General features: G+C 34.2%; 1 protein-coding gene across 2 annotated transcripts in view; it reads right to left on the reverse strand.

Moving 5' to 3' along the window:
- LOC139147120 (GPI ethanolamine phosphate transferase 1-like) overlaps positions 1-20105 on the reverse strand; it is a 55509-nt gene that overhangs the window by 16836 nt on the left and 18568 nt on the right. For both annotated transcript variants that reach the window (XR_011555652.1, XM_070718023.1), the window contains exons 14-17: positions 9487-9795; positions 3661-3751; positions 2532-2680; positions 1860-1935 (exon numbers count right to left, since the gene is read on the reverse strand). Coding sequence is in view for 1 of the 2 variants with exons in the window: in XM_070718023.1 (XP_070574124.1) it covers positions 1860-1935; positions 2532-2680; positions 3661-3751; positions 9487-9795 (625 nt within the window). In the remaining variant the exon portion in view is untranslated. The remainder of the gene's footprint in view (positions 1-1859; positions 1936-2531; positions 2681-3660; positions 3752-9486; positions 9796-20105) is intronic.

Consider the following 20105-nt stretch of genomic DNA (forward strand, 5'->3'; position numbering starts at 1 on the left):
TTACAACAAATAAAGTACAATGAAAGAATTGGTGTCAATGATGACAGACCATCACCCATTTGATAGCCTTCATTCACCTTATGACAAAGAGGCTAAAACATGAAGCATAGAACATAAGGCCAATCAAAGGCAATAAAAGAACAGATTGGAAGTGCTGGTACAATATGGAATATCCATAACTACCAGTATATGTCAGACTTAGTGAATGGGTATCCTAGGAATACATGATTTCAAAGTGACTACTGTGATATCTATTTTCAGCAGCTTGTATTTTCATATTAAATACCAGTAAAACATAGACTAAGTATGGTCAGATGACAATGATTCCTGTTAAAATAGTCACTTTCCCCTGTGATATGACTAGAACTACTGCCTTTATGAAGCAATTGTAGGGGGGAAGCACAAAGTAAATGGTGGAAACACATCTCCACTAATCTATCCACTCTTGCTTCACTCAAGACAATTTCTGGTCATTTTATGGGTGTAGACATTTACTTTAAATTTCTCTAAAGTATATGCATATATAAATATCTGAAAAATATTGAGCCAACTTTTCAACCAGTAAAGTATATGCATATATAAATATCTGAAAAATATTGAGCCAACTCCATCTTATTGATTGCACTCTTTTTTATTGACATGCCTTTCATGATTGATAAATGCAAACATCAACCATTAAGGTAGAACATGCCTTGGGGCAGATATTCAGACTCTTAAAATTCTACAATTCTCTTCTGATATACCACTTGTAGAGGCTTACTTTAAAGCTCTTGGTGTAAGAAAGCTTTTCACCATCTTAGTTTTTTGAAAATCAAACATTTTATTTTCTCCATAGAGTTAGCACAGGGTTGGCAACCATTTTGAATTTCAAATATCGGTAAATCTTGAGTAATTTGTTCCTCCAATACCAAAATTTGCATGGTGACCTATGATTTTTAATCTTGATTCTTGTCTTTCAAGACAATGGTTGAAAGTTTCATGAAGGAAAGTTTCAGCAAAAGTTTAAACCTTTCACTTTCGAGGCTTATACTATCTTAAATCACATTGTTACACTAAATAGTAATATAACCCAGCTTGTCTGAGCCTAATATTTTTTAGGCTTGCAGAAGTACGCTACGGCCTTTGAGTTCACTTGATAAAAGTTCATGACTAGGTCATTCTTGGATGGGAAAAGTAAAATGGGACACCAAAAAAAGTTCTCCGCATATCATTTACGCAATTCTGCACAAGACTATCACAACCTAGCATGCTTCAGTAAGCAGGCAAGCTTTAAGTAAGCAGTACAACAAAACTGTCACACAGGGTGATTCAGAACAATGCCGCAGGCTTGTACTAGCTGTCAGATATTTGGCTGCTGGTCAGCTTATTGAGCAAAACACTTAACCTCATGTGTGATTGCAGTAATGGATAACTTCCAGATATAGTGGTAAAAACAAACAAAAAACTCAACACATATGTATACATGCTACATTTTGAACACATTTTATATGTCTTTCCATCAATTTTATCTGCAAATACTGCACATCCAACTCCTGATAAGGCTTTGACTCATATAAAGTTGGAATCCAAACTACTATTTTGTATTCTTTTTTATTCATAGACAAGTTTTTCCTGTGAAGGAGTATAGCTTGCTGACAACAGTTTTTTGTTTGTTTACAAAATACTTGTGTATAAACAAAAGTAGCTCTAGCTGTAGAGTATTCATATACATAAGGTTATTGCATAAAGTTTTTAGTATTTGCATTGCAAGTACAAATATCAATGGTAGGCCCATTTACTCTGGAGCAAGTTAACTGTTGTACATAGGAAATAATATTTAAATTAACGCTTGAAATGATGCTTGTTCAGAATATTCTTACCTTTGTTAGAAATAGTGTTCCCATCACAAAAGGATTGAATACAGTCAGAAAACAGTAGACCGACGATATTTCAAAGCTGTAGAACAAAAATGTGCATTTTATGACATGTTATGTAAAAGCAATGCAGAACAGGTAGACAAACTGAATACACTACCATTATTTGTGGTGGAGCTGACTAGCAAAATTCACATACCCCTAACACATGTACATTTGAGAAAGTTCAAGCAAGGGTATTGCCTAACTTCAACTACAGTATGAGTAATATAAACTATCCCCTATATAATAAAGGAACTGACTGATACCTTGCACACAAATCATTTTTATATAATACTATTGACATTGCATAGAAACATGACTCTAAAGATAAACATGTATGTTGGCACGGTCTATTTTTCATAACAACATTCTTTCTAAATCGCGAGTTTATTACCTGTTTGATTAATTCTGATTGAGAATCACTGAGGCAAATCTCTTCACTTTTGTCATTATTTGTATATTTTATAAAGAGTCAACATTTGTCTGACTGAGTATTCCAAATGTTTCTATTAATAATCTTTTTTCGATAGAATACTGTGTATAAATTTATCACTTACAGGTAATGCTGTGAAAAGTTTATTTATTGTGGTATATTCATGTGAATGAGGAGCAAAGCATAAGGTATCAGATACCTACCTGTTAATACTAGCAATATTTCCTGTTCCAAAAAATCCAGTTACAGTGAAAAACACAAAGAAAAAGGCTCTCCTGGCATCTGCTAAATCAAGATGGCGAGGGTTGCTTTCCTCAATGATATGAACTTCATCAAATGACATAGCATATAACTAGTGGAACAAAGAAAATGTGAAAGAAAGTTTATATTACATGTTGAAGAATACTGCCTAAAGTTTATAACAGTTTCATCATTTGGAAGGTAAGAATAATATTCAATTTCACTTTCTTGAAAAATGATCTGTGAGACACATTTTAATGTAAGATACACACAGGATATCCAGTGTAACTTTGCTGTGAACACTCTTTCTTTCCATTGCACCAGGGAATGCCCTTAATGTTACTGCCTTCGTGGAAAGACAGAGAGATAGACAAGAAAAATGAATGAAAAATGTATGTCTATCAAAAAAAACAAACTTTCTCATATGCAAGTGGATAATAGGGACAAGTTATTCTTTTTTGGCAAAGATTTTTAGAAACAAAATGTGTACATCCACATTAACCATAAACTCAATTAAAGCTGAAGGATGACGGGTGTCAACTGCAACTTTGCAGTGAAGTAAAGGTTTGCAGTTTAGGAGAGCTGCCATGTCATCACAGGCATCATAAGTTTCTGGCAGATTCCATAAATCATGTTCTGGTTATATATGTCTGTGAACAGACTGGAAAGAATCCATAAGGTGACTAACTTAAGCTGAAATCATACACATTTGATGAAAGTAGTGATGAAAGAAAGCAACTTTATCTATTTGACAACTACTTGGTTAAAAATGAACACTAATATTCTTCTAACGAGATCAAAGTCTGATCATGTTACAAGCATGTTTCCAAGTATTGTGAACAAGATTGAGATCAATATTCAGACTTTAATGCACAACAGTTTTGACAAGGTTTTTCTTTTGATCTTTCAAACCCTGATACCAGTAAAACAAAATGATCAATGGTATCAAAAGCGCATGTGTAAACACTGAAATAAAGTCAGATGTGTTGAAATAGTCTTCATCAAATGGAAAGAAGAGCTAGCATCTAAACAATACGTACACTTTTAATGAAAAGTGAAAAGTCATTGCAACTTTACAAGAAAGTATCTTACCTTATTCATTGATCCTTTAGCTAATTTATGTTCAACAAGCAGCCAGAAGAACATGAGGTAACATAGCGCTACAAAAAATAATCCTTCATGGCTGATAGAATCTAGTTAAGGAAAACTATATGATCTAATGGCTCATGGTGGTGTCCCTCACATGGAAAAAATATACATGTATGGTTTTCCCATTTACAACAAATACTTCACAATTCAAATATGCTTCAAACTTGCTCATCCATTTTCACTCTATTCAGACTGTTGAAATGTATGTTAAAGTTGACAGAATTGATGTTTTCACCACTTCACATAGGGCTGTAACAGTGTAAGTATGAAGAATGGTTCAAAACCAGCCAACAATCACCTTGACCTAAACAAACGTACTTAAAACCATAGACCCTCGAGGGTCTATGTTAAAACCAACTCAGACAGAAAGCAACTGAAGGCTTCTACTCTATCTAGGCCCTATTAACACCAACTTGGCCCATGATGCAATGAACCAAAAGCTGACTCAGCCAAATTCCCTTTAAGTTTCAATTCTGAGAGAGTTTGACATCAAATTCCCTACAAATATTGCCACATACACAGTAATTGACCCTTATCCTACTACATGTGTAGCTTTGGTGTTGTTTGATTTTGGATCCTGTCAGATGATGACCAGTGAATGCAAGACTTAAGTTCAGATGATGGACATGGTTATAATTCTTCTGGATTACAATAGTTCCATCCTGACTATGTACATCAACTAACCAAAACCATTGTTCTTGTTGCACATTATCTGACTTAAAAAAAGAACTAAACAAATAACGATAATGAAATGCTTTTGATTAATTCAAAAGTGTTATCTTACATTATTGAATATAATGTTGGATTTAGGTAAAGGAGGTTGTTTGGTCGAGTCTTTATTTGGACACGTTGATTTTAGGTCAGGATCATGTTGACTGTGAATGGAGAGACTTTTCTGTGAACAGGTACAATCACCTGAAAAATCTGTGAACAGTCAATATAAATTATGTTTTGCTAGGTTTTGAAACAAAAGTGTACATTCTAATTATTGTCAAAGACCAGACACTGAGATGAAAACAAAGTCTGACAAGCAGGAATTTGCATTTAAGGTAATATATTAATGGAATATCATGAGTGATAATATGTTGTATACATATGAAAATGAGCCATGGACAATTTTTTCAAGTAACTGGGACAGGTAACTGAAACCAAATTATATCTATTATGTACTGCAATTCACACGTTGCACATGCATAATATGCCATTTGCATGTAACATAACCTTTTCATTTGCAATACCTCAGGTATTGTCTTAAACATGAGTTAACTCCCTTTCTTTATCTTTAATAATTTATGGTTGTTATACAATCTCAATTGGTGACAACAAAGTTTTCTACGCCAACTCGGTACAAATATGTGACTAACATACGGGCCATAGTTTTCAATCGGATTCGAACCCACAACATACGGCATCAGTCGCCTAGCTGAGAGGCCACAGACAGAACCACTCGGCTAAATCTCCACTCCCAAAAAGAGTGGTTCAATAGCCGGCTAAGTTGTTACATTTTTCTGACTGAGACCGCTCAACACGTTGTAGAGTTCGTGAAGCACTCACGCACGCATGCTCACTATCATACATCGCACATACACACTTTATCGAAGCGAAGAAACAAACAAACAAACATGTAACTAACAGATGGGCCAGAGTGTCAATGAAATTTTTGAAGACAACGATTTAAGTATCTAGGCTGTCTAACCAAATCTACTCGAGGTTTGTGAATATTGGTACAAACAATCGATACAAGCTACATTAGATTGCATCCTGAAATTAATTGGTGGTGAACACATGCAAGGCATACAGAGTTCTTATATACAATGCTGAGTATGAAAGTAATCCATCAAGGCATGCGCTAACAATGCTCCAAAACAAAATTCCCCTTGAGCCAAATAGGATTGTATCACAAAAATACATTGATCTGCATATGGAAGAGTTAATGTATTGTCTTTGTATCAACTTTGTAGAGGAACCAGATAAGAAATGTCTGCATAGTAGCTACAATATACTGTACAATATACAATGTACTATACTGGAAAAACAAAACAGCTGGCTGGCCTGAATTGAATCCCATCTGAACTAAGTAATATTCCTATTGCGTTTAAACTTGCAACCTGCAATACCTATTAATCTATAGCAACAAAATCAGTATATAAAACCACTTTACCGCATTTTTGCCTCTTATGAAGGTGTTCATGACCCAAATAATCAAGTTGTCCACAGTCTGACGATGACATCTTCATCGGGCCATACTTATATATAATCAAGCACCCAGATTTATTTGAATTCATACAGTCCAATCAAAACAATGTAATGTATTGAAACTAGGCTTCAGATCACCCCAAGCACAATTCTGTAAACCAGTGGAGTTACCCTCCTAAGGTAGTAATCAGTAGCATTTCTTGTGATTGAACTTGCAACCTACGGTATCTACTCATCAAGCAAAAAAACTGACATTCAAAATTAAATCCATGTGCATGTGTCATCCTTATGATAGATTGAAAAAAATCAAACAAGATGTGTCTGAGCATCAAAGTCTCAAAGCTAAATCAGAAAGTCGACAATTATGATCTATATCTTGTACTGAGTTGGAAAAAAAATCTTTGCTGGCATGTATGTTGAAACAAGGTTGTTCTCTAATTCTGAAGTGATACCATAAGATCATATCTGTGTAAATAATAAAGAGCAGCCAACAGGATAAAAAAGGAAATGAGCAGCCAACAGAGTAAAAAAGGAAATGTCGCCACAAGCTACTTTTGGAGTATTGTTTTAATATGTTAAGTGTTGAAGAATGTAACATGGTCAGTCACTTGCACTTGTTATATGATATTACGCAAGGTGTACAATTTTTCATGGCATCACAAATTTACCATGACAATAACAAAGGCAAAGAATCCTCTTCCCATTCTACGCAAATCCTGTATAAAACTAAAGCTACAAAATAACAATATGAGTTCATATCAAGCTATCACCATTGTTTACAATTTGATTAAATGATTTGCAGCTGAAAAGACAGATGGAACATTTTGTGAATGCTACCGTATATTCATTACACCAGATATGAACTGAAAATGCTCATGTGTTTCATTAAATACCGGTTATGTGTAAATTTGAAGCTTTGCCACATGTTTGCAACTTCATTGAAAGTATTATGATCAACATAATAAACAATAATCACCGCCGATTAATTCTAAAAGGTCATGAATTATACAAATATGTAGTTAGCTGAAATAAAAATATTAAAGTTCTTTGACTGCTGTCATTGTATCACCACTTTATATAGCAAGTGTAATTACCGTTGGCCAAGTTCTTCAAGCCATATATGCCGAGCTGTGAAAGCTCATTAGATATGCAAATTATAAATTAGCTGACATGAAAATGTGAAATGACTTTCGATATCGTTTTAACCAGGTGTTATCATCAATGTACATAGCATGTTTTGCCAACTTTGATCAAGTAAATCCCAGTATATATCCCTAATAAGAAAAGTTCATTAAATATGTAAATTAGGAATTGACTTAAGTAAAAATGCTTAATGATTGTCAATAATGTTGTATCATGGTATCTGCAATATATGTAGCAAGTTTTATCAAGTCAATTCAGATATATCTCTAATTAGGAAAGTTCATTAAATATGCAAATTAGGAATTGGCTGAAGAGAAAATGCTTAATGACTTTCAATAATATTGTATTACAGTGTCTTTAATGTACATAGCAAGTTTCATCAATTTTGATCAAGTCAATTCAGATAAATATCCCTAATTATGAAAATTCATTTAATATGCAAATTAGGAATTGGTTGAATTAAAAATGTCTTTTGACTTTCAATAATGTTATATCACAGTATCTTTGATGTATATAGCAAGTTTCAACAACTACAATGAAGTTAATTCAGATATACCAGTATATCCCTAAATGGGAAAGTTCATTAAATATGCAAATTTGGAATTGGCTGAAGTAAAAATGCTTAAAGACTTTCAAAAATGTTGTATCATTGTAGCTCCAAATACATGTAGCAAGTTTCATCAACGTCGGTCCAGTCAATTCAAATATATATCACTAATTAGCAAAGTTCATTAAATATGCAAATTAGGAATTGGCTAAAGTTAAATAATGTTAAATTATAAATACGGTATCTTTAATGTACATACCAAGTTTGGTCAAGTTTGATCGAGTCAAATCAGACATATATCCCTAATTAGGAAAGTTCATTAAATATGCAAATTAGGAATTGGCTAAAGTTAAAACGCTTAATGACTTTCAATAATGTTAAATCATAGTATCTTTAATATACATACCAAGTTTGGTCAAGTTTGATCGAGTCAAATCAGACATATATCCCTAATTAGGAAAGTTCATTAAATATGCAAATTAGTAACTATCTTTCATGTCACCCCTTAATGCTTCCCACTGCTGATATATCTTGGTGTGATCAACATTTGTAGCAAATCTCATCACATTGTGTGTAGTCGTATTTAATGTATATCCGTTTTTTCTAAAATCATTAATTATGCAAATGAGCAAAAAGTATGCAAGCCACACCCACCAAAAACTAATCAGTTCTTGCCATTTGCTAACTAAATATATGTACCAGATTTGATTCTGATCTGATAAGCCGTTTTTGAGATATCGGACCAACAGACAGACAGACAGACAGACAGACAGACAGACAGACAGACATCGCTGCGACATATGCTCACGTGTGTAAAGACGTGAGCAAAAAATGCCATGCAGCATACCCCTATGTACATAAGCATTGTAAACCTGGCTTTAAAAGTTTACTGCAGATGCATTTTCACAATTTTCCTAACTTACTGATATGTCTTGTTCTGTATGTAAATAAAGTCGATATCTAGTAAAATCAGCGCCCTTGGTTTGATTAAGTTGTATGGATGGACACAGCGCCAATTATAAGTCTTCATTCTGAACTTAAGCTAACAGGACTGATAAAGTCCCATGTTCTGATATTGTCACACACTCACAAACAATTACCTCCTTTGATCAATATCAATTGCGGATGTTGTTTGGTTAGCCACAGAACTGAATTCTAAAGAACATGAAAAATGCACTAAACGAGTTGAAAATCGCTGTTTACAGTGTTTTCGGCACCTTGAAATCGTCTAATAAAACTTCCACATTCCGATCAACTGGGTCTTTCCTGATTCTCTAGAACACCCTAGAATACGATTCCCGTGCTTAATATGGCAGCTCAAAACATTCTTCCCTGGTTCAGCTTGGTTCACAATTTGACTGGTATTGTTTTCAAAAGTCAGAAACAAGAGCATGTGCTTAGGGGAGCCGTCTCACTGCACATATGTCTTCGCAGAATGACAAAGTGACCTCGCAGTCATGGCCATGCTATGAAAGTTTGGCGTGCGTTCGGAAGAGAACGTCTACAGTATATAAGTAACATGCTCCCCACTGAGAAAAACAACAGTCATGTTTGATCTGTTCTGCTGGAGGGCGCATAAAAACTCCCAAGCAATACAGACAACCGTAACTTTCATAAAATCTTGTTGCTCAATTTTTAATATTTTGCCATGTATTGCCTTCAGATTTTATTTATAAATCATCTTTTTATATAACTATCATGCGAAAAATGTTGTTTTTTTTAAAGATTTTTACTGAGCCCATAGGCTTTCTGGCCACCTTAAAGTAATCAAAGTTATTGGCAAACAAATTGAACAGACCGAAATGTTTTGACAACTCCTGGTATCTACTGAAATAACATCTACCACAGTGAAATGTCTGATTCTTGGTAATAACAAAGGATACGCAATACACATCAGTAGAAATGGAGCTCCTAATGCTAGTGCTGAATTGAACAGCCTGGACAAGATAAGTCTTGGTGTTAGAGATGGGATGATAAATGATGCAAACAGTATACTCCAGCTGACTACTTGACTGAACCAATGCACACCTTGCTTGTTGGATATACTCACAGAGGTAGTATATACCACAACCATGGCCACACAGATGATGATGATCTGTGCTCCAGCAATCATTTTATGTGTACTGTCAGAAGGAGATGTGAGGATCACCAGACATAAACTTGATAGAAAGGCTAAAATGCCAGCAAGTAGTCTGAAATGAAAAATATAGAAATAACTTGATCAATTATATACAATCAACCACTTGAAACTGTTCATGCATTATTCTAACTTTAAAATTACACTGCCCAACTAGCTTTCGTAGATGAAATTGCATTATTTAGGTAAACATTTTGTTGCGTTTTGGCATTTTTTTATCTTGAGAGAAACGTAAGACCTTTAAATAAATTTTGGACTCAAATGACATTTTTGGATGACATGGAGAATGTTTTTGGTGGGGACAAACACTTCTACTGTCTACCAATCAATAGATTCAACTTCCAGTGCCCAGTGTTTTCAGCGAGCTCCTGCTTTCAAAGGGTTGCAACAAATCAATCAATCAATCAATCAATCAATCAATCAATCAATCAATCAATCAATAGATCAGCATATTTCAAGATGATGAACAATGTAGCTGACTTCATAACAATATATAATCCATATAAATATCGTCGAGGACACTATGTGCTCACATTCGGTTTGAATTGGTCCATTCAAGAAATATTTAAACCAGAAAAACAAGAATGACAAGAGCAAATAAGGTCTCCAACTTAGGTGCTGGAGGTCATCTTTAGGAACATGCATATCAACTTCTATAGCAATGGGACAAGCAGATCCTTAATACATAAGCAAATGTCAACAACAAAAAATTGCCAGAGAAGACTTGATAAAAAGAAAAGGTGGGAGTGGGGGAAAAAAATGTACAAGGGATCTGGTAAAAAAGTAATGCCACCTCATCAATCTTCTAGACCCTACTCCCTCCTGAATATCAAATGTTCCACCCCTTGGTATTACATAGGGCCACATGGCAGGAAATGTACTTACAACCTTGGGGAGTTTTTAATTAATGAGTATGAGCGCTATCATTTGAATGTAAACAGCACTTAAGTTAGTTACAGATAGTGAAATGTCTTCCACTGTGGGAGGTGATTACGACATCTGGAATTATCCTGGATGCAAATTTCTCAACAGTTCTTGTGTGTCTTACATGGAAAAGTTGCAAAAATTGGTGGGCAATGAAAAAATACACTTCAGCTTTGTTTTCTGGATCAAATTTTCCTACAAATTGATACCAAACATGCTAAAACTTTGTTCACAGCCTTCAAAACTGTCTTGCAACATATCCTGAGTTGCTGTAGGTCATTCAGGGTCACAAACTGAGAAAATTACCTAAAATATACAAAGTTGGGGGTTTCCAAACACTTTGAGCAGAAAATTTATCTAATAACATCCCTTAGGACTTTTATACCAAATTACAAAGCCATCAGACAAGTAATTTTGAGAACAATTTTTCTTGACCAAAAATGACAAAATTGTCTTAAAAATGCAAATTTGTATATTTAATTTCCACATATTATAACTATTGTCATCTCTAGACATTTGTGTACCAAATATAACAGTTGTCTGTCCAGGGGCTTTAAAAAGAAAACACTTTTTCAGAGTTTTTGACCAAAAATGACAAAAATTGCCCCAAAATTAGTAATTTTCCAAATTTTGTCATAATTTCAACAAATTAGAAGAGTAACACCCTCGGAAACATCCAACCCAAATTTGACAGCGATTGGGCTGGTGGTTTCAGAGAAGAAGAATTTTTACTTAAAATGAGAAAATCACCAAAAAATTCAGCAAAAATACAAAATTCAAGATATCTTCACAATATGCATAAAACTGTATAAGGTCCACATAAGGTACTTGCCCACTAATTTTCAAAGCAATCAAAACAGTGGTTCTTGAGTTATTAATTTTTGACCATTTTCACATTTTGTAAGCTCATTTGCATAATTTTGGCAATGCAGACTTCATTTGAAAAAAAAATCCCATCTATAGCCCAGGATACACCCGCACACCAAATACCAAGCTGAAACGTGCAGCAGTTCGTGTGTTTTTGATGTTGACGGACATACTGTACATACGTACATACATACATACATACATACATACATACATACATACGGTACGTTCAGACGCCATCGACTTCAGCTTATACGATAACCTCACATTGGTATACCAAATGTGAGCTAAAAATGATTTTGCAAGACAGTGACTTTGTCCTTTCAAGGTTGGGAAAAATATTCAAACTCTCAAACATTTATGATATTTTGCTGGTCTCCCGGTTGTGTGACTCATATATGAGCCGGTGGAGTGAACTTTTCACCCTCTTGCTTTTGTGAAACTCAATCTGCATGGCATTTACACTGAGACAATGGCCATTTTGAGTTTTACATATAAAGAAGTGAATTTTTAAAAATTTGTTTCTTCATAACAGATTTGCAGGGAACCCATGATTTTAAGTTGATGAGGTAAGACAATTATTCAAAGATTTATTGATGAAAGTTTGAGTAAAAACTGATTTTCAAGGTATATACCACCTAACAGAAATTAAGGTGTGGGGTATCATCTCTTCAAACACAATACCCAGTCCATGAAATTTACATTTTGGGTAATCTTTCAGAATGCTGTAACTGAAAAAGAGCTAGGATATGGTGAATGTTTATCACTAAATATGCTAAAACATGCCTGGCATTCATAATTTCTGTAAAAAAATAACTGTTTCCTTAAGTTCAAAACATTTCACTGATTTACACAGTGATCTAAAGACAGATGAACCAAGGGGTAGTTGATAACTTTTAATGTGTTGTTATTATTAGCATTTACAGTATAAATGTATATAATTTTTATCAGACACTAAATAGATTTAAGTATATTCATACTACAGAAGTTTAGGTCACCTCTGAGGCATCCCTGGTTTAAAAATGCCAATGTGAACAGGCTATGTAGGTCCTGGGCCAGCTTAATTTATGTCAGGTCTGAGGGGTGAGTCAGAGTCAACACAAAGTTACAACCAGGCCTAAAAATGTGTGTGAATAGTTATGGTTGACCCCCGATCCAGTTGATACTCTGACAGTTAGCCTAGAGCAAGGTCTTCGAGCAAGAGATTCAAATATAGTGTGAACACATACTAAAATTTTACTTATTACAATCTTGGGCTAGGCCAAGAGTCAGTCTTGGGCCTGAGTGTGAACCTAGCATTTGAAAGCACACTCTAGTTGACAGAATGTGTTAACCCTTTCACCAGCATGGTTTGGCCCAAGCCAACTGTTATCATTGGTGATTGTGAACCTATTTAAAGGGAATAGGGGTGAAATTAGCTCTGGAGATAATTTAAGTATGTGTAGATGATCCAGTCAATACCCCTGTTTTGATGATTAAAAATGGCACTGGACTCCAATTTGATTAAAATCAATTGATACCGTTATAATCTGTATCTTTACCATGATTCAATCTCATACTGGTCATTATTATTGACAGAACCTGGTGTTCTACTAGGAGGTGAGTTTGAATCTCCTGTCAGGGTCAAAAGTCTTTCCAATCTAAAATGATCACAGTATTGCATAAAAATCACTAATATTGTTTTAATCTAAACAAAGGTAATTGGTAACACAGGAATGTCACTTTCATTCAAGTATATTGTTATTGATAATAATTTAAAAAATTATCATGTGCTGATTATTTGTACATAGGTACTACAGCATGAACAATGTGTTCATTTTTGACCAGACACTTGAAAAATCTATCAGCTGTTCACTGTTCTCCAAATTTATATGTAATTAATTTCATTATGATTTCATTTTTAATATAAATATGTAAAAGCACAATAAGGAACCTGAATATCAAATTTCAAAGTTATTTGGTGATTGGTTTCTGAAAAGGAAATTTTTGGCCAAAATAGTGAAAATGAGAAAAATTCTCTATCAAAACTAAAATTATAGATATTACCATAAAATGAATAAACCTACACAAATATTCATGCAACTACAATGATCCACTCACTATATCGTATCATTTAAAAACAATAGAACAGATGTGTGCAGTTGCCTTCATTTCCTTTATAGACAAACCTAGATACAGATGACAGACATGATTGATAACTTCTGACACTATAATATATGAAGCAAAATGGTAGCTAACAGTGAAAAATGTCATTTTGGTTCACCCTACCTCTCCACTCAAACTACAACCATGCTTCACTTCTACAACAATCTGAAGACAATATATACAAACCAATGTTCTGCCATATTTGAGAATGATCTTTCAAAACAATATATATTCAGCCTTTCCCATTTCTTTGAAATCTTGAACTGAAGTGCTCCTGTTAATTGTGTTTAGGAAGTAACAATCGTATAAAACTATGTGGCCTTACTGCTAAAACTCTGGGGACGTTGATAATAAAAGCTAATGTACAACCTACACAATTCCCTTCATTTAGCAGAGGAGGGGTAAGAACTCATCGTTTTGTATGCATCAAAATTATGTAGCATTGTCATATCAGTTTGTTTTCTGAACTCATGCCACTTGGCAAAAAGCTACCAACAAGACAAAATTAATGTGAAATAAGAATTGACACTTTTTTGCCCCATGAGTCCAGTATTTTGCTATGTGAGAAATATATTTAATGTTCTCTCATCTTGAAAAATGAATTCTGCATGTTTGAGTCTGATTGTTGTGGACTAAAACAGTCTCTTGGGTCTGCAGGAACATATGTATATGTGTAAGTAGAGGCATCACTCAGATATCATTAATATTTCCATTTTGCATGAGAACTTTAATTTTGAGAGGGAAGGAAGGGAATTTCAACTAAAATGAAAGCTTTATGTTGGTCCTACATCAGCTTTTATTATCGACAGCCCCTTAGGGTCTGGGTCATGTTTACTTAGCCCATTCACAGTTGTGGCTTGGCCCAACACCACTGTATTTTAGTGTGGACCTGTTTTACAAGAAAATGGAGTCAAAAGACTACAGAGGTTTTTATAATGGCCACAAAGCAGGAATGAAAAAATGCGCAAATTGTTCACAACCTTGGTACTGTTTGGAACAGCTACAATTAAAGAATAACTTTGAAAGGTAAAAAAATTGTAAGTCACTTTAAAAAAAATATTCCAATATTTGACGAAACCATCTAATGTACCATGATGGTCCCTCCACTAACGGTCACTATTGTTCATATGTGGGAATTCTTCAGAAACACCATTGTTTTGATTCCATTCCCGTGTGCATGCTGGTTCTGCCATGCAATGCATATAGGGAAACAGTATTAACCGTGTCAGTGCTAATACAAACAATTCTCATTCTGTGAATTAACAATCTAATGGTATCACAACATGCATCCTGACAATAGATTGCACTGTGTTTCGTGATCATTGTGGAGGGGCTGCGCTTTATCAAATGCTGCTTACAATACCATATTCTGTCTTAAAGGTCATGGAGTCAAAATAAGTAGAAGTGTTTTTCCGAAAGGTGAAGATAATGCTCAAAAATGAAAAAAAATCTGGATATGCTGTACCTAGAGTTAACTACAGTTTAATTATCAGGGCAATCGGACCAGTAGTTCTTAAACTTATTGCTATTTTCACATTTTTCAAGCTCATTTGCATTTTTTGTTTTTGAGAGGGAAACAGTTGCACTAATAAACAGAAAGATATGCATACTGTATAGTACATACATTTATACATGCTGATATCCAGACAACTGACACAGATTTATCTAATATAGCTCCAACATCATATACTCATACCCCTGGGAGCTAAAAACACCGGGCAACTGTCAGGTTGAATGCTATCAAATGACACCTTTTGTAATGATTTCTTTTTATGTTGTTATCATTGATATTAAATCTGCTTGTATGAACTTCCTGGCAGCAGGTAGGACATTAAAATTTCAAAAGACTTGACATTTTGACGTTTTATTTATTCTGCAAAACAGCTGCTGTTTTAAATGGCTGCACTGCACACTTAACAGCATAAATTGATTTCATGGTAAAAACAATTTTATGGGACATACAGTTATTGACACTGGAATAAATCAAAGTGTTGTTCAACAAAGTTTAATAGCTGGACTTTGTTTTGACATTGCTTGTACCATGTATGGGCTTTGAAAATATCCTGGTAGCTGAGGCTAGAGGAATACCACATGAAAAGTAAAACAGAATGTGCTGGAAATTTATACCTGAAAGTGTTGTCACAAAATTCACAGAAATGAATTCTTGTTTGAACTCGAGAGTCTGGAGAGAAAATCTAGGATAGAAAAGAATCCTTATAAACTGAGTGTGTCAAGTTCTATGGTATATCTGTGTCTATTATTGGTTCCATGTGGCCTACTCCTAATAATGACTTATACACATATGTATTGTTATTTCATCTGTACTGTTATTTCATATGATGCATATTACCATAGAGACTATATTTAAAACCGTATTTTACTTGAGTACAAATTGTAGAACAAAGATTCTCCAACTTGAACAATTTACATTCAAACATCAGTCCGTCTTTCATAAGCATTTTTGCTTGCGAGTATTACATGGATAAGTCACACTAAATTTCACTCATTCTTATAGCTGTAATTGATATCATTCAGCCTTGACTCTTTGGCTTAGAAAGAGTACCATACTTAACCAATTACATTTGCAATTATTCCTTAGCCAGCTGTGTAAGACTGAAACAAATATCAATCAACAAAGTGATTTGCAAACCAGCTCTCTTCCAACCTGCCATTTATTTAACTTTTCAAACCAGGGAATATGTGTGTAATTAGTCTCTTAAATAGGGTACTATATCTGTTGTAAAAATAGCATGTCCATTTCCGGACTTTGTGTTGTCAGGGGACCTAAAGTATGATGAATTTATTGTACCTCTGGATCAGTCAACTGTAATTATATCATACCACTATCTTGATGGCACAAATTCTGCGATTTGATTGGTCGAAACATGAAAATAACCGTGCTATATTTGCAATATATAACGACTGGCACAGAACAAGCTTTCAGCTACTGAAAAATTCTCTTTTTGACATTTCACACCAGAATTTCTATTTTAATATATGATATAATAGCAATAGACCACCCCAGTAATGGGTATACCACTCTATTTTGACCAGTCTACTCCATATATGCACTTGCTATCGCTTAGTGCATATTTATGTCTTGAACTGGTCAAAATCTTGCGTTATACTGTTGCTGAATGTAGTTTATTGCTTAAATATCAGACATTCACCAGATTTTAAGAAAATGACCAAAACGTGTACCACATTTGCGACATAACTCTTGTGACAACTTCACAGAAATCAGCTTGTATTCCTGTATCGGATAGCAACTTTTGAAGTAATTTTACCTCATTGGATTACATGCTTGAAAAGACTTTTCTGTATGTAACTTACAGTACTTTTGTCATTCAAGTGGCATACTGGATCAGATAACTCACTCAATAAATAAGTAATATATATGTAGAGTACCGATGTAAGGCCTTCATGGAGTGTCAACCTGGTGTTCAGGGTGAAAAGTCTTCAAAACTGGCCACCTGTTAGTCAAACTATATCAAAATAAATTTGCATATGTCATCATGTCTTGTCATTGTGCCAAAGTTTTAAATAAAACAGTACATGTAAGCCTGAGAAAATGGCCCCAGATGGATGGATGTAAAGAATCTAATCTGTCGGTCTATGTTTTAAATATCTGGTAAGAAATTACAAACCAGGAGACCGTATATTATTTCATTGGTTTTGGCTTATTTTAACAAATGGTAATCTTACTCTGTCAAGATATGAAATTTCGAAAATAATTGAACACTAGACTGTTAATAGTGATCAAAACAATCCCAAATGAGTGGAAGGAGGTAGGTTAATATGATATTGATTGTACAATGGCAGTTGATCTTGACATCAATCATTTGTCTAAAATGGGAGCTTTTACCAAATTGACAGCCGGTCCTACTGATACATAAAAGAAATAACAAGTGGCTTTTCTGCAGGATGTGTAATTTTTTTTGTCCCCAGTATTAGTAGGAAAGTAATACCTGAGGGCAAACTATGTACCACAGCTTCACAAAAAAAATATAGTGGATATGTCATCTACCGGAAGCAGCTGAATGATCTGGATTGCTTTGGTATCTACCGAAAAAAGTGAGTTTTTTATGACTAACATTTGTTAAAGTCTTTTTAATTACATATTTCTAAATCCTGTGTTGAAAATCCACTTCCTGCAACTGTTGTGGATTTCTAAAACCATCAAATCGTGGCAGGTTTTTGTAAATTCACCTGGCAAATATGATTGTTTACATCTCATTACGAGTGTGCATCAATCACTTATAAGTTGATGAAAGCTTTTCAAACTGCAACACCTTGGAAAAGATGGAAAATAGTAATACAAAGAATGAGTAGCTAGTCATAAATATTTCCATACATAAAAATGTGAATAAATTGTATTTGAAGGGTTTATCTCATATGATTCAGAGGTTGATTTAATTTTAGAGTAATTATGCACCAATGTACCCAATGTATTCACTTTCTGTGTATTGAGAAGTGAAATGGCATTCTCTGCTACCTCCATTACACAAACAGCTAGGTTTAATCTAAATGGTATTGTCATTCTACTACCATCTGTCCTAACACAAACTGGTTCAATCCATATCCAGGTGGTACTATTATCCTAGTACCATCAAAATCAACATAATCAATCTTTTCATACCCTGTTACTTCATGAGACTAAATGTAGTAACACCTTTTTTTTCACTTTCAGTGTAATGACTAGTGATAACCAGTAATTAGCTGGTTGTAGAGGTATGCAAAAATCCAAAGTTTTCAGAATATTAATATGCTCACATTTAGGTTATATTGTTTTTAACTACTGTTCTTATGCTCGATTTCTGAAAAGTGAAAATATTTGAGGTTTCCTTTGTTTATCTAATATGCCTAAATTTAAGAACCCTCATATTCTGTTCTTGCTTTGACAATCTGTTTGCTTTCATGAATAAAAAGATGGTGCAAGTAAAGATACTGGTATTTGCCATGATCGTTGGTAGGGAGGGTATTGATGGGAGCAATCATGCATACCAGACCTAAGTATGATCACATGGTTTAAAACAGCGTAAAAATGGTATGCCTTCGTGGGAGGGGTATAAATGTACTCCGTGATATTTACATGCAGCCATGCAGTGATCATTTACTTTAATCTGATGGGTCAATCTTATAAAGGTTTCAAATTCTGTTTTGCTTTGGTTGTAAGCTTTGGACATGATAAGACAAATCTCTTGATTATCTTTTATGTCTATGTATAGTAGCTACATCAGAAAGACAATCAATAGGATAAGATAATTTATATAGAGGACATCCTACTACACCTAATCACTGATACAGGTATAATCTTGTGTACTATCTTGCAAACTGCTGTATTTTACTGGGAACATCAAGTAGTCAGCATCCAACATGGATATTGACTAGGAATACTTCTATAGTATATGAAACATGCGCAGAGGAACAGCAATTTCAAAGGCTCATAGAAATACATTGTGTAAGCAAAATAATCTATAAACTTTTTCTGCAGATAAGCAACAGCTATGGTTTTTTTGACTTAAACTGAGTTACAGAAGGTCATGTTAGCCTTTTGTGAAAGACAAATTTATCGATACCATCCAGTCTGTTAAATATCCTTTCAAATCAAAAGTAGATTACCTATTTCTCTATCTGCTATCCATAATGCCACATATGTTTACAGTATTGTTCTCTCTTTAGATCTTTTGCTATGAAGACATGTGATAGTTCTCTATTATTTTTAATTTCCTCTTTGTTGAATAGTCCCATGTAGCTTGAGGGGACACTGACCATACCAAAATTTTATAGACAATGACAATAGTCCTCTGTCAAATTATCAAACAATTGTTGTTAATAATGCATGCATGTTGCAATAAAAAATGCTTTGTTAACATCGCTGGTGATGAGTAGAAATGAAATAGATCCTTTTGTCTTCAATGTCATTATCAATCACAAATTAAAGTGTTAGTCTATATTGCATTTGTCAATTATGTTAAAAATTACTGGTTCTATGATAGAATACCAAGTTGAATATAACGATTGAGCTGCAAAATGTTGATTGTTCCCACTGAAAAAAGTCCTGTGCTAATTTAGGGTATCTTTGTTCTAAAATTTTGCCTGGCCATTTCAATAATTTACACACATAATACAAGGTTCACTGAATGTTATACAGTCCTGAATTTTACAATCATCTCAGACGTATGAGATATGGTTCAATATGACAACAAAACTACCGGTAGTCCAAGAATCACATCCATTCAAGGTAGAACATTACCAGGTCCGTGAGGCATTTATTGTTAACAGCAATGAGTTGGACCATCACAGAGAACTAATAGTTGCATTATAGCCATGTGAAAAGGATGATAATATTTAAAGGACTTAATTATTTTTGATGGCAATGCTGCAACAATGCCTGCATAAATGGAGTCATTAATGAAGCATTGCTCT

This window comes from Ptychodera flava, chromosome 13, assembly GCF_041260155.1.
Source record: "Ptychodera flava strain L36383 chromosome 13, AS_Pfla_20210202, whole genome shotgun sequence".
Lineage (NCBI taxonomy): Eukaryota > Metazoa > Hemichordata > Enteropneusta > Ptychoderidae > Ptychodera > Ptychodera flava.